We start from the raw sequence: 15,891 nt of genomic DNA, 5'->3' as shown, positions 1-15,891 counted from the left end.
TATAATATGAGCATTGGTTGGTATGATTGGTAAAATTAAACAAAATTGAAGACATGAGTAGAAAAAAAATCTCTTTATCGACGATCGGTAATGCAGGTGGCTACTCAAGCTTTGTACATTGAATATATATAGGTATAACAGTGCTGCATACCTATATTTGATATCTGCAGGATAATTTGTCTTGTGTTGATCACTGTCATTTGGATTGGGCTAGATATCACGAACGAAACAATTGAGATATCACATTAATCCGCGAATATCAATCGATAATAACTGGAGATCATTGTTGGAAAAGTACGGCGGCGATGTCTTCACTACAAAAATCGATTTTGAAATCCAAGTTGCCACCGTCAGGCCTTGATTTCGGTATGCCTTCTAGGTTAGTTGTCACACAATAACCCTTAATTTACCATAACCTATCGCAAACTCGTTGCTTATGTTCATTTGAAGTTTATAATATGCAAGCAAACAGGCTCCCTGCTTGCTGTCAACAAGGGTGCCAGACTCAGTACGTCGTTTATGTACCTGTATTGCAATAACGTATCTAATATCAGTCAATAGCTGCACGTCACTGAGTTGATTTTCTCTAGTCCCTGTTTTTTTTCTACGTTTTCACTGATTGTTTCTAGCATTCGTTGATTTGCACAGTTGTAACGTAATAACATAAGAATTAGTCAGTCACAGATTTCTATTTGTTCAGTATTCGCTATGCACAGTAATTTTTGTATATAACTCCATCCTTAATATCCAAAGTTACAATACGATGACTAACTGGTTTTTTGAAATTTATGTGATAAAGAAAAGGCTATCGCGGAATCGTTCAACTTGATTCCTTTACTTTTACATTTACTCTGTTTGATTATGTATGTATTCTTCAGAGCCTGCAAATCAAGAGCCTTTCAACGAAAGCGGGACTACGATCCTGTCGAGTGGCATCCATATTTTGACGAGTCTAAAGATGTTAAAATTCAGGAGAACACGTTCCACATTTATACCAAGGGAAATGAAGGCCCAATTTTAGTTCTGCTTCATGGAGGGGGCTTCAGTGCTTTGACATGGGCGGAGTTTACGGTTCGTCAGTATAATAATTACTACACTTTTTTGAGCTGTTGAATAATCAGCATAGGCCATGTTGTCTTCAATAAAAAATCTTGTTTTGTAATGTTCCAATTAACAGATGTGCGTCTTCCGCTATGCACAAACATGAAAGATTTTCATTTTCACTGGTAATTACAGTGTACAAAATTGATTGAAATTTCCATTCAACATTTGCAATGCGTCGAGGTGATCATTAAACATGAATGTAGGAGTTTTTCTTATTATTCTAAATCGTGTTTAATGAAGATTAAAATTCTCGTTATAGTTTGTAAGTGCAAACGTTTTTGAAAAGTAATGCAATTTGTTTTGCGGCGAAAAGCTTCAAAATGATATTATTTCAAGTTATGTCCATACTCTGATGCGGAGGTAGATCGATATTACAATGAAATGCATGAATTAGTTCTATGTTATTGATTTTTAACGATTGGAACATTTTGATTATAATAATTGTCCACAAAAAGTTCAAATTTGATGTTCGAGGGATCAGCTTTATTAATATGCTATACCAAAATTTACACTGATCTCCAGTATCATTCATTAATTATTATCTACTTATGTGTCAATTATAATTATGTTACTTATTTCAGAAGTCAATAATGACGATGGTGATATGTAAAGTAATGGCAATAGATTTGCGAGGTCATGGAGATTCACATACAACAAACGACGATGATCTATCGTCAGATTCGTTAGCATGGTAATGAAAAAAATTAGATATAATTAGGTTTTCTTTAGTAGGGTTATTGCATGTGTTAATTTTTCCACACCAATATTTTAACTATGAAATAATTGAATACGTTTTCGTACAGTGATGTAGCAGCAATTATAGAGGCAACTACTGACAACTCCCCTGTAATATTAGTTGGTCACAGCATGGGAGGCGCTGTAGCAGTTCGCGCGGCTCCATTGATTCCAAACATTGCTGGGATGGCTGTAATTGACGTTGTTGAAGGAACAGCTATGGATGCTCTCACATCTATGCAAAGTTTCCTCAGATCTCGACCAAGCAGTTTCAGTACTATACCTCAAGCAATTGAATGGTGGTCAGTTTTATTTTATTTGCATTTTGTGTACTGGGATTTTTTTTCATTGGGAATTTGATAAAGAAATCTGTAGGTAATGAAATTTCTCAATAAGAATTAGTAGCTGTGACTGTTTTATTCAATCTTTTTCTGTTTATTTCAGTATACGCAGTGGGCAAATCCGTAATATCGATTCGGCCAAAGTATCTGTTCCTGGGCAAATAAAAAAGTAAGGTATAAGAGATTAAACAATTTATACAACAAGTCTTGTCTCTTATAATTGAATCATTTTCGAAGAGTTGCAGTATTCCTTCTGGTCATTAGTGGATAAAATATGGGAATTTCACTACAGTATCATACGGACTGGCCCAGGACTATCGTCTCATAGGATACTAATGCACTCGTCAACCAAATCTGCGACAAAGATGGAAAATGTTTGTGGCAGATATTTTTACAAAGGACACATTGGTAGCCTATGAGACGATAATCCTGGGTCACCGTGTATACTCTAATGAAAGTCAAATGCCAGTATTTGAAAAAGAAAACCAATAACTTTATTTAAGAGTTATTCGGAGTGATAAGCATATTATGAATTTATTAACAAATTTCTGTACCAAACAACATTTTGCGTGTAACATAAAAAAAATAAAAATGAATGCATAGTAAATTGAGGTGAACAATGGGAATGTGTGCATAAATGCAAGCAAGTCCTTCTCATAGATGCAACTATTCTATTTTATGCGGAGGCTAATGAATGTACGTCAACATTTTTTCAGTACGAAAACAGGCAAGTTAGCAACACACGATATTCCGTCAGTATTGGCTTCACATGACCACTCAAATAATGTGGAACCAGTGCCACAGCGGGACGACGCAATCCCAGAAGAAGAACCTCTGGCCATGTCACCACCAACAGTCACTTCTCCAACGGCTGCCACTTCCAGCAATAAAAATTACACGTGGAGAATAGATCTGGGGAAAACGGAACAGCATTGGTCAGGCTGGTTCCAAGGTTTGTCTGCAGCCTTTCTGAACGTCTTGGCACCCAAAATGCTGCTACTGGCAGGAGTAGATAGACTCGACAGGGAACTTACAGTTGGTCAAATGCAAGGTAGGAGATCAGCTATAACATTAAAAAATGGTTATAAATTTCTTATGTAGTAAAAATATTAGGTACAATTCCTTGCATTAACATTGCATAACAAACTGAAACAGTAATTGTTGTAATTGATATTTTGAATTTCTAATTGAGTATTGTTCATGTAATCTATAACATTTGATACTGTTTTATGGGAATTTGACCGCCTTACTAACCGTTTTTCAATGGTTTTTTTTCTGTTAGGCAAGTTTCAAATGCAAGTGCTTCCTGCCTGTGGTCATGCGGTACATGAGGATGTTCCAGATAAAGTGGCGGAAGCTGTAGCATCATTTATGGTCAGGCATAAATTTGCTGAACCCGCCTCAGACTTTTCACGGTAATTATTCCTAAACTGAACATAGGCATATTGAGTTATGTAAACTATCCACGTGGACTCAGAATGTGAACAATTTCTCGAAACACAATCATCATTCTTGTTGAAGTAGCTTGTAGCCAATTTCCAGACAGTTATACATTTTTTTTTTTTAAAACATATTTTTGGTAATTCGTTGCTCTTTGGGCTTAATTAAAAGAAAGTGAACGTGAATGACAATTTAATTCTCAGATTAGTTATAGTGACCTATATTGAATTTAAATTATTTTTTTCTTTTTTGGAAGAACGCTACCGGCTTATTAAATGCATGCTTGGTGCAGTGCTGTCAACCGGATCTACGACGACCAAGTATATCGAGATAAAAAATCGCAAAACAAAACAGAAACATCAGAAAAGAATCATTTTTTTGAAATTTCATCTTCTCAATTGATCATATGTGTATAGAACCGTATTATACGCATGTAAATAAATTTAAAAAACAAGACGAGATCTGCATGGAGATCATCAATATAATCCTAATCAAATAACCAATAATACTCGCTTTGAGTGATATATTTGTAATTTATTCGCATTTGTTTATTTATTGATTTAAAAAAAATCTCATTCACCAAACTATTGATAATAAGCATACATCAAACAGTCGCATTCAAATATTCTTTACACAAGAAAATACATCATGCACACCTAGTGCGTAACTGCAAAATTGGGTGCATTGTCAATGCCCTCAAATAGAACTTTACTGAAAATAGGTAGATTAATCAATTAAGGTCTAATATTTTCAGTTGATAATCTCTTAGAATAATTCGCACAAATTGGTTCAGAAAAACGCCTTATCAACGGTTGTAAGGTAGTAGAATATTTCTACGAAATTTTGTTGAACCACTCCAACGGGTTGTATTATCCGCCGCATTCTTCATGGTCGGTCCACTGTTGTCCAGTTTTCATAGTTCCCGAAAATCCCGACAGAGCTGCTTTCTATCGTTTAACCCTTTCGCTACGGACGCATTCTACGTCGCGCCGTCCCCGCTCACCGAGCAGTCGCGGCAAGCGTCCGTACTTGCGGAACAACTGCAAGCGCCCGTCAGACGCACAATACCAGGCTGTCTTACGCAGAGCGAGTGCAGTCGCTCGTAAATAAAATGCTTAAAAAATTATAACATCATGTTGGGTTACTATGGTCACCGTTCGTACATAACGAGCGTCAAATGTTGGGTTACCATGGTCACCGCACGTACAGAGCGAGCGTCAGGCGTTGGGTGACTATAGTCACCGCTCGGACAGAGCGAGCGTCGGGCGTTTGGTGATCATAGTCACCGATCGGGCCGAAAGGGTTAACAACGGCTATGATATCGGAGTGTCGGTTACCCTCGCATCACTCTTATCACACTGACGAATCTGACCGACCATGCTATTTATCCGACGTAATATTATTGCGCATGCGCTGTGGGTTCTGTAAAAGCCGTGGCACATGCGCGATAACTTACTGCATTCTAGTTATCGCTTCCATGAAATTTTGTGTGCTTCCACCCTTATCGCGAATCGAGATTCAACCGCAAGATGGAAATGTGGTCACCTCCGACATCCCTCCAACCAAGATATTGCTTATGTTCAGAGCAGACGATATTTTTCAATCGTCTTCTGTTAACATAACCGCGATGCCGTGAACTGGTTATTGATAGTTAAGTTTTCGCCATTGCATCACATGTATGTTTACAATTGTATCTTGTGCAGTTACCAGTGACTGTGTTGAACAAAAAAAAAAAAAATCTAAATATACTAAAAATCAGAAGCAAAAATGGACCGTTAACGCTACAGATTGAAAAAGTGTTGTTTTAAGGACGTATAATATGAAGTTGTATAAACTCTTCTTTAACTTTTCGTTCATTAAATCCTCCCCTCCGATAGTCAGAACGTTTTATACAGTGATTGTCACAGTTCAATACCAGCTCCACTGATTTGTGCACGTCAAGTGGTGAGTTTTTTTACTATACACGCATGGATATTGTTTCTTACCGCTTACCGTTTTTAGGTTAGATTCACCCGGTCGGGTTAGGTTACGTTACGTTAGGTTACGTCAGGTCAGGTTAGGTTAGGTTACCTCATTTCATGTTACGTAGCTATGTTACGTCAATTTCTGCTTACCGTATTCCTCAAAATTGAGCCGCATACCCGGCATAACGTTTGCGACTTGACACCAGAAGCGGAAACACAATGAACATTTGCTGATCAACCTGTCCGCGCTAATTTGTTTCTCCTGTCTTTTTTCTATCTCCATATCTGTGTATATCTCTTTTTCTTTATCTACAGGGTATTTACTGTACCCTAAATTTCCATAAATTCTGGAATTATCCTGTCATTATCCTGGAGAACGAAAATTCGAATGCAGTAAACACTCTGTATTTACCTCTCTGCCTTTCTTTCGCTTTTACAAATCCTGATACCCTGCAGCCAGTTCATTATTTCTCATTTTTCTCATTTTTTATTCCTGCTTGAAAGTGTTCACTCAAAAAGTGTCACATAACTATGGCATCGGCGTTCAATTATTCCTAAAACTAATTGTTATTAGACACGTCGAATCCCCTTCCTAGCCATGCAAGTTAAGGATGTCAGTTGGCCGATAATAAATGTTTTTCATTACTTCATTACAAGATTGTTTATACATGAATAAATAGTTAAATTATTGTTTTTGTAAGTTACGAAGATATCTATCAGAATATGACAATAGAAGATACGGAAATTAATGACACAGGCTTAAGTATACTTTGGCTATGCATTGTCAAACAAAAGTGAGTGTTGTAGACAATATTGAATATTTTATGATGAGATAAAAATGGAAAAAAAAAATGAACCACAATAAAGACGATGAGAAAATTAAATTTGAAGAATAATAATGCTGAAAAGTTGTCAATAAACTGTTTGAACAAAAAATTGTTTAAAAAATTTGTAGGCAATTTTTTGTTATGGGAAATGAATTTATTGATTTTTCTCAATACATATGAATTTTTAAAGAATTTTTTCGCTATCTTGAAATTTCCGTTTTCGAAAATTTGTAAAGGTTGTATTTGTGAATCTATTTGTTCAATTCCCTGGAAACTTTTTATTGTAATGCACAACGCTTTTATGAAATCGTATGCAAAATTCACGGTTTTTCCTCCATTTGTCAAAATTTACAATTTTCGAAAACTGAAATCTCTAAACAATGAGAAAATTCTTTAAAAATTCATGTGTATTTAGAGGAATCAACGAATTCATTTCACATGTCAAATAAAAACAATCCCTAAAAATTTGTTAGATAATGTTTCGTTTAAACAATTTATTTATAACTTTTAGGCATCATTATTATTGAGATTTACTTTTCTTACTGTCTATATTGTGGTTGATTTGTTTCCGATTTTTATCTCAACTCAAATTAACAAATATTTTCGAAGAGACTCACTTTTGGTTGAGAATGTACAGCCAGTACATCCTTAAACATGAATACTTTATTTTAAATAGTTTCAAAATCGTTGGATCCGTTCGATTTCACTCTAGACGGCTCATTTTATGCAGAACACTATATTATACAAAGTCACTGAAACACACTTTCTTTTTATTTAGTAGTCAATTCAACGATGCTATTTGTTGATAACAATCTATATCGGTGCAATGTTTTAAAATTAAATATTCAACGATGCAAACATGATAATAAAATAGTATTTGAGTATTCGATATTCCATTAATTTAACAGTGTTCTTCTTTTCATTTTTTAACAAATAACGTTACATCGCCGTTAAATATTTGGTAAAAATTGTCAGCATAGGAAATTAAACGTGTTTCAAACAGTACTTTAGTACAAGTCGGCTAATCCTATCACAGGTTTCACTCCAGAGTAATTCAATACAATAAAAAAAATATTAGCCTGTAATTGAACGATATTTGCAATTCAATCGAGTCGTTTATTATTTCATACTTATATTCAAAACAGAATATTCAATTTCGAAAGATCTCTAACAGCCATAAAACAATCAGACTGACTTATTATCACCTGGCATAAACATTTGTAAGAAATTACTTCCTTGTTGTTATGCAATGTTCACGTCAACGTGTACGATAAATAGAAAATGAATGTTTGGATACCATTCATGATCAATGATCATTTTAAAAAAAATCTTATCTTGTCACACGGCATGTTCTTAATTTACAGGGAACTAGAAAGAGATAGTGAATGCAATAATCAGCATACTCATTACACATCCTGTTGTTGAAATTTAATTTATTCACATTGCCATTTTGTAAGTTTATGGTATAATATTTCTTAAAAACTATTTCTGTTCGTCTGATAAAAATTTCCCCTCACATACCGCAGGAATTCAATATCATGCCGTCTTCCAGTTGAAATTTACACGCACAAGATTATCATATGCGTAAATCGTTAATTAATAGTTTTTCGAATCAATCGCTTAACCCTTTCGGTCACACGTTTTTCAACTCAATATTTTGGCCTGAACTTTGTTACTAAATCAAAGATGGCGGATCCAATATGGCGGATGAAAAATCGAAGAAGCTATCAAAATTCGACAATTCTGACCGAAACTTGTTACTCGGAGTTTTTTTTTTTGGGATTATACGAAGTAACAATGAACTCGTTGGAAGTTCTAAATAAACTGTGTCAAAGAAAAACGTATGGAAGAAAAAAAAAAAAAAAAAAAAAAAAAACGAGGTCACAACTGCCAACCAAGAAAAATCGGTTCAATATTCTGAAATTACCGCAGGCAATTAGCTAATGTTGAAACGTGACTTGCGATTACGATTTCACTTCAACTCTCTGCGACAAACCGCAAAAAGAGGAAGATTTGAAAAAGAAAGAAAGGAAAAGAAAAAAAAAAAATATCACGTAACGGTTTCTATTCCCACTTAAACCACAGCACACATTACCTACTGTTTTTTAGAATACTCTGTTTAAAATTCATTCTTATGTCACTATAATTTAGCCGGAACAGCAGATTAGTTTGGTAATTCGGCGAATGGAACATGAGTGAGAGCAGATATGCAGATGCCAATTTTCGGAGTATCATACATGATCTTATTTTCGTTGTTATTCGCCTTATAGCGGCCCACCTATAACTGGAAAAAAAGGTGCAACGGTATTTTTATCCTCTCGCGCGAGCCAGATGCCCGATTTCAATTTGATATATCGAATATTCTCAAGTGGTTTTACAACGTCGTTCGGCCAGTTACGTTATAGATTACAGTTGCTATAGGTATGTATAAAAATTTTCTGTTTACTTGGGATTTATTTATCAGTTTGTGGTGACGGGTAGTGATTTGGAGAATAATAAATTAAATAGAATGAATAAATACAATGAATTAATGTTGATAAAGAAATTGAGGATTAATCATACACTTCGAACAATTTATTCGAAAAATTCATCATGAATTAGGAAATGAGTTTTACAATTAGTGTCTTAAAACTGAATCGGTATAAATTGTCGATTAGCGATATTGCAAGAATTCACAGAAAAATTGAAACAGGTAGTTGGTGTTATTAAATTCTTACAATTAGAAGCCGTACATCTAATTGTTATTGCGAAATTATCAGTAGTAAATTTAGTTGAAAATATTGAGTCCAGTAAATTGGCTTGGTACACGACGAATGAAAAAAAAGATACGAGGACCGTTACTTTTAGCAATTCGTTTGTTCGGAAAAAATCGTGACTTACATGATAAACAAAATTCCTTCCAAAATTGAACAATAATGATTATCTCCCTGATCCCTCGTTACGTTAATGTTACTATTTTGAAACTGATAATAAGATAACATCTAATTTCAAAAACTATTCAAGTTATGAAAAATTCACTTTCATGATAGCTTCTTAATGATAGAAAAATAGCTTTTAAGCTCAGGAATTTTAATTGAAAACGTTGGATAACTTTCATGTAGGGCTCTGTATATGCAAACGCGTTTCATTGTATAGAGTTAACGACCTCCTACCATATTAAAAAAACATTAAAGTTGTTGATGAATATGATAATCTATGGGGGGGAGGGGGGGGGGGGGGGGAGATATTAGCAACTGAACATTTTACTAATTTGTATTAGCGCTTTTCTATTTCTTTTCACGATAAGGTGAAATTATTTACACGAAATCCAATTCAATCAACATCAGTTTCAATTTTTAAACCTATATTTAACTTTTAATTTCTACGAATGAATGATTAACACGCGCACACTTACGCCTGAATCTTTCCCAAAATTGTTATTTACCGTGTTGAAGTTCCTTAAATTATTCCGAAGTTTTGAGCCCTTCCCCATTCTTTGTTCTCGCGACGGATTCGAAAACTTTCTAAAATACCGATGAGTCGACGCCCTCCTACATTCCATGCTCGAAGCTGACCAGTTAACATGTAAAATTTACCTCACGTAGGTACTTCAACTGTCTTGAAGATGAAGAAAATTGATTTTATAATTATATGGACAATATACTTTATGGAAATAGTGAGTATGAAAATTTGCCCGCAAACGTTCGATTTACAATTTACACTTGTCTGTGGCAATAACGAGTTTGTTTTTGAGGATGATTCACGATAATTTAACTACGGCTGCGTATCGAAATTTTTCTGACCCCTTTCTGTCAGTCAGTTACAACATTAGTACACGGAGGGTAAGGAATTCTTAAACCAACAAAATAGATCTTGTTGGAGTCCATTGACTTCAATATAGTATCTCTTATTTGTTCGAAATACGATGACTTCAATTCAACGATTTCGATTTAGTTAGTTTGGCAAAATGATTTAGTCAAGTGAGTTCCTTGATTCAACAAAAGTCATTCTCGTCGCGATCGAGTGAAGTATTCGTTGAAGTGAACCTTTTGACATGTTTCCGAAATTGAGTCAACTAACTATCGTTTCATTCGAAGTGTATGTATTGTTCCTCCAAGCCTCATGTTCGTTGACAGAAACGATTAGATACTTCGAATAAAATAAGTAGATGAATATAGCCAACAAAAAATTTACATCGATTGAATGCCATACTTTGTTGATCTAACCGGATTTTTCTTGGTGTAACTGGTTGAATCAGTTGCGCTGATTTGTTTACGAGGTAAAAGAAACAACACATGCTTTGAAACAAGTAAAGAATATGTTCATCGTAAACATCAGTATGCTAGTACTATAAACGGCCACTAGGCGGTGAACTTTCTCGCTACGGAAGTAACTTCAGAGATATTTATAAAACCGGGTAGTCGGCTAGGAACTAAGATACAGACAACGTGAGAGAAGTTTGTCATAACATCTATTATAAACGAAAAGAGCATAATACCAAGGTTTCGGATCATTGAAATTGATGTTGATGACAAATCAACGAAAAACTATTGAAACATGTTCAATATATACTTCTACATATTCAATGAGACAAGTTTTCGGGTTTGCCTATTAAATATTTGAAATTAATCCCACAAAATTTTAAGTCAATAGAATTATAAATAATATCATTCGAAGAATACTATTTTTGCGCTTGAATAATATGTGATGTTTATAGTCGGTGCAAAAGATTTTTGTAACAACAAATTTCAATACCTGAATCGACGATTGAACTCTTGACTTGACAATACATGAATTTAAAACAAACTTAATCTGTTTTGATACAACAATTTTATATTTTTTATACAAAACGATTGAGGTTGCGTTCACTAAAATTTTTTTTCATTTCAATCACACATTTTCTTGATACAAAATTTACATCATCGCAAGGAAATCGCGCCGTGATATCTTGAGTAGATTGATAGTCAGCTTGATCATTCAAAGGCTTGATTCAATTGCATATTAAAGTTTGCCCAAGTATTTCCTCCGACAAAAGTATTTTGTTGAATCAAGTAAGCGTTGTGTTCGCCGCATTTGACTACATCTAGTTGAATCAAACGAATGTTACTCGACTCAAATAATCCTTTCCTTCCGTGCATGTATAACGTATTTTCGGTAGAGTATCTTAATCTTTACGAATACAATGGTGGTTGGAAAATGACAACGTTGGATATGGAAAACGAGCAAAAGTCACGAAACTTAACGATCCCAAGGTTATGTTAGGTCAGGTCAGGAACGAACCTAGAACAATTGTGAACAATATTCAAAACATTAATTTGTCGAAAGTGGAGAGCCAACTTCACGTAGGACGAAAATTGGTGGCAGCAACCTTGGACGCTTGATGAATGGTTAACTTGAAGCGAGAAAGTAACGAATCAACGGTTTGTCGGCAAAATTTTATAGTTTTTGCAGCGCGTTCCGAGCAGAACCGTAACATTTGAATCCTTTCAACGTCACGTGGTGCTCCCACTTTTATCGACCGAGCAAATTCACCCCCTTTTGATTTCGAACCCTTTCCGTTCGTTTGTTTGTTTAATATAGGATGAAAGAGGGAGAGTTTGCTCGGTCGGTAAAGGTAGAAGTACTGCATGACCTTAATGTTTAATTTAATGACAACTTCACTCTCCCGTGCATCCTCTCCGATTTGGTTCGCGTACTCTGTACAGCTTGCACGTCGCGCCGTTTGGACCATTACGGAGAAATGTAAGCCAAGGTTGGTCCATTTGCACTAGAGTGATAATTCATCATTTTAATACAATAACCGTGCCATGCTCTGCTGCAATAACAGCCAAATCATATAACTTTCGATTTGTAAAACTAAGGCGGTCAAGGTTCACGACCTTGTCATTAGATTAGCGCAATCGTCCTGCGGATGCGAATATTACAAGTCCGCGTATCGCCTTGTTACACGCATTGCTCACATGTAATTTTAGTTTTGACCGACGATTCGCGATTATATATGGCTCAAGGGCTCGGATTTGATGGTTAAAATGTTAAAACTGACTGCCAAGGTTGATCGTGTATGTTAGCTTGGATGCGGGAAGAAGATTTTCATCTATCCAATGGTATCGGGAATACTGGAAGGGACTTTCTAAAGCTCATCTCACTTCATTGATCATCCTCTTTTTCATGACAGTAACGTTCACACTATCGAATTACCATTTCTAACAGCAAATCCAACGGCGCGATTTTTGAAAAGTCACAAGGTGGGAACTTGATCCGATGTGATGATTTCCAGGGCCCTTCGAGGAAAAGCTGAAAGTACACGGTAATCGTTGTAGAAAGATGAGGACACGCAACGTGATGAAAGGTTGAAAAAAACATCGCTGTATTTTCAAGCTGTATGAATTCGTTATTTCAACTTCAGACAATCCGGAAGTTTCGAAGTAACGCGAGTTTCCCTGATAATGCATAGTTGCAGTAACGTTACGAACTATCAACTCATGGAAGTTTGGTCAAATTTACTCATAAAGTAGAAATCCTACTTATTCGAACCACTTGAATTCGACTTCCTCCACTAGCCCTTAAATTCTAGTTCTTGGAATTCTAGGCACCGTGGCGTCGAATATACATATAGGAGTTGTACTGTACCAACTTGTCCCAATGTTGGATGACGCATCCAGTATCATACATTCGCTACTTCGGCGGATACGTGATCTGCGGCACGCAATGCATTCAAACCACATTCAATTGAGTGGTCTTGTGAAGTTTGAGGTGGGAGACATTCGCACAGTTTCCGGTGATGTATTTAAAACTGCATGTATACCAGAGACTGAAACGATACATATAAACTCTACTAACGTCATCCAGCAGTGTTAGAACCGTCGAAGAAAAAGCAGACAATCCATTCGTAAAATGTTACTATAGGTGTAGAAGAATCGCCGTTACGGTACTTTTGGCATTCGAGTTCTGTGTATAATGTAATGATTGCCGCCAACGCTTCAGGGAATTGCGGTGATTCCATTGTACGTGCAACGACTATTCGGAACCGGTTACAGAGCAGCAGAGGTGGTTTTGCGAATCATATGTATGTGGCATTAGGGTGTTGAAGAAAAATGGAATTTTCGATTTTCCACCGTGGCACCCCCTGAAAAGTTACTTTAGATTAAGAGGGTTCCTAACCCAAGAGCGTTGTATAACATTAACGATTTTCAAAATTTTATGGGTTCGGGAGTAGAGGAAGTAAAAAATTAGGCAAATTGATTTTAAAAGTACGCAATTTCAGCTTTAATTGAAAGAACAAATCAGTTCGTAACGTGAAAATTGTGGCTGCTATCGCCGCTGAAATTGCGTAGTTTTAAAACCAATTTGCCCAATTTTTTACCTCCTCTACTCCCGAACCCATACAATTTTGAATATTGTTAATGTTATACAACGCTCTTGGGTTAGGAACCCCCTTAAAAGAAAGACTCTGTGAAAATATAAGCGTTCTACGTTACACTTCAATTACTATTTCTTTCCTGACATTTATGTTCAGCGCAAAGGTCACGATCCATAATACAACAATATATCATCCTTGCACCTTAATCTCATAAAATATTTATAAGTTCACGTTGAATTATAACTATTTTACAAGATTAAATTACTAATGAAAAAGTCATCAGATACACATCGCAAACATCAAAACAGTGGAGATTTGATATTACAAGTGTGGATTTTCTTCGCGACGTAAATTGATATCATTGATGATGTAAGCAATGGAAAATAAATTTCATTCGCGATACTTGAAAAGTATTAAAAAAAAAAAAAAATTTACAAAAATGAAAAACGCTCATCTTTTCACAGAACTTTTCTTTTAACCTAAACAAACTTTTTCACGGGTGACATGGTTGAAAATGGCAATTTATTTTCTTCTGAAACATCCTGAAATCACTTCTCGTATCTGTTATCCCCGCACGACGTAATGCATATACTTATATTATAAGTGTGGGTAGAGCAATCTCTCTGTACACTGACTATTCAGTAATACATTCATTACGGCCTCTCAAACGACACGCGATTTAAAGTGCGAGCTGGCACGTTGATATTCGCGAAAGCGTCCGAGTAGGCTACTACACTTACTTTCATTTCTGCAGATCACTTGTCACAGAGAGTTTTCGTTATTATATATAGGGAATTCCGTGCTAATACAACCAACGTCTGACCCTCGCCATTTTTGATTTTGATCAAAATTTTTTCTACAATTGTTCTGTCGCAATAGTTATCGAGTAAAATTACTACGAGTTGTTTTTATGATAGAGTTACTTCGCGATCGATAAATGAATAGCATTATTTTTAAAATATGATGTGATTTTAGGACCAAGTTTGTGAATTTTTTCATTATTAAAATTTTTTATTCTGCCTACCGAAGGGAGGATTAATGATTTTTCGAAATTTTCAACTCAATTTGTCCCCAAGTTATGAAGTTCCGAAAAATTTGCCGTTTATATTGTTCTAACCAATATGACTCAGAAACGTGAAGAGCTATTAAAAATAGTTAACTGAATGTTTTTTTTTCCACTTGAGTTAAAAAAACATAAAAAGTGTGGACAAATTGTATTTCACAAAATCATCCGGTTTTTTAAATTTTATGCAAAAATACATTATCCTTCATTACGATGGTTCCCTTTTATTCTCTTGCGCAAAGTATCCTCAAAAATGTTGGTTTTTTCGTGTAATAAAAAGTATATGGGCCGATTAGTCATTGCATTTCCATTATTTATTTGAATGTGACTTTTTGCAGTCGAAAGAGCAACACTTTATGGGACACTTTTTTTTTTTTTTTTTTTAACCGCACTCTACTATAAATTTTATGTAATGAATTTCTTACTGGACGAAAAATTAACTTTCCAGGAACTTTGATATTCGATGAAATTTATATTTAATTAAACAAATCTGTATATAACGACTGATCGGGCGATTATGATACTTGGTCTAAAATTGTTTGAAAAATAATTTGAAGGTTTTTTCTCGTCAGAAAATCAAACAACACTGTCCGATTGAAAAATATTATTCCTTTGAATATGTGTATCGAATTTGAAATCGATCCACAGATCACAGTTCGAGATATCGTCTACACCGTGTTGAAAAACATAGTTTTGAGAAAGACACGTAATATTTCTGTCTGGGAAAACTTTTAATTTACATATCTTGCTTATCTTACTTTTGAAAGTCGTAAAACAAAACAAAAAAAGAAAGTATTACGTTCATACTTTGACAGTGAGGTAACCCCTTGTAAAGTTATTTTTAGAAATTTAGGAACAAGTCAAGTTGAAGAATTTGAAAAAATCACGAACGCTGATTATCACAGGCACAGAATTACAGGGGAAAAAGAAATGAAGAATATCAAAAGTAGGTATGAACTAATAATGTTATCCGATGTGAAAAATAATGCCCGATATTCAGGTGATTATAGATGCTTCTAATCCAAGCAAATATGAATAACGTAGAATGTTACATACAGGATAACACGTCACACGAGTT

General features: G+C 35.1%; 2 protein-coding genes across 3 annotated transcripts in view; both read left to right on the top strand.

Moving 5' to 3' along the window:
- Positions 1-152: 152 nt before the first annotated feature.
- On the top strand, positions 153-5,399 carry LOC124186214 (protein phosphatase methylesterase 1). Of its 2 annotated transcripts, XM_046577725.1 has the most exons (9): positions 154-379; positions 879-1,071; positions 1,686-1,795; positions 1,908-2,141; positions 2,284-2,349; positions 2,897-3,231; positions 3,463-3,595; positions 3,877-4,572; positions 4,922-5,399. In XM_046577725.1, the coding sequence occupies exons 1-8, from the start codon at positions 306-308 to the stop codon at positions 3,893-3,895; spliced, it is 1,164 nt and encodes a 387-aa protein (XP_046433681.1). In that variant the 5' UTR covers positions 154-305; the 3' UTR covers positions 3,896-4,572; positions 4,922-5,399. The 2 variants fall into 2 exon arrangements, with proteins under 2 accessions (XP_046433682.1, XP_046433681.1); XM_046577726.1 differs by lacking the exon at positions 2,284-2,349 and having other exon boundaries at positions 153-379.
- Positions 5,400-5,434: 35 nt separating this feature from the next.
- LOC124186204 (3-hydroxy-3-methylglutaryl-coenzyme A reductase) overlaps positions 5,435-15,891 on the top strand; it is a 48,361-nt gene continuing 37,904 nt past the window's right edge. Inside the window, exon 1 of the mRNA XM_046577699.1 lies at positions 5,435-5,564. The gene's annotated coding sequence lies outside the window, so the exon portion shown is untranslated. The remainder of the gene's footprint in view (positions 5,565-15,891) is intronic.

The sequence above is a fragment of the Neodiprion fabricii genome, chromosome 7 (assembly GCF_021155785.1).
Source record: "Neodiprion fabricii isolate iyNeoFabr1 chromosome 7, iyNeoFabr1.1, whole genome shotgun sequence".
Classification (NCBI taxonomy): Eukaryota; Metazoa; Arthropoda; class Insecta; order Hymenoptera; family Diprionidae; genus Neodiprion; species Neodiprion fabricii.
This window is presented reverse-complemented; position numbering and strand designations above follow the sequence as displayed.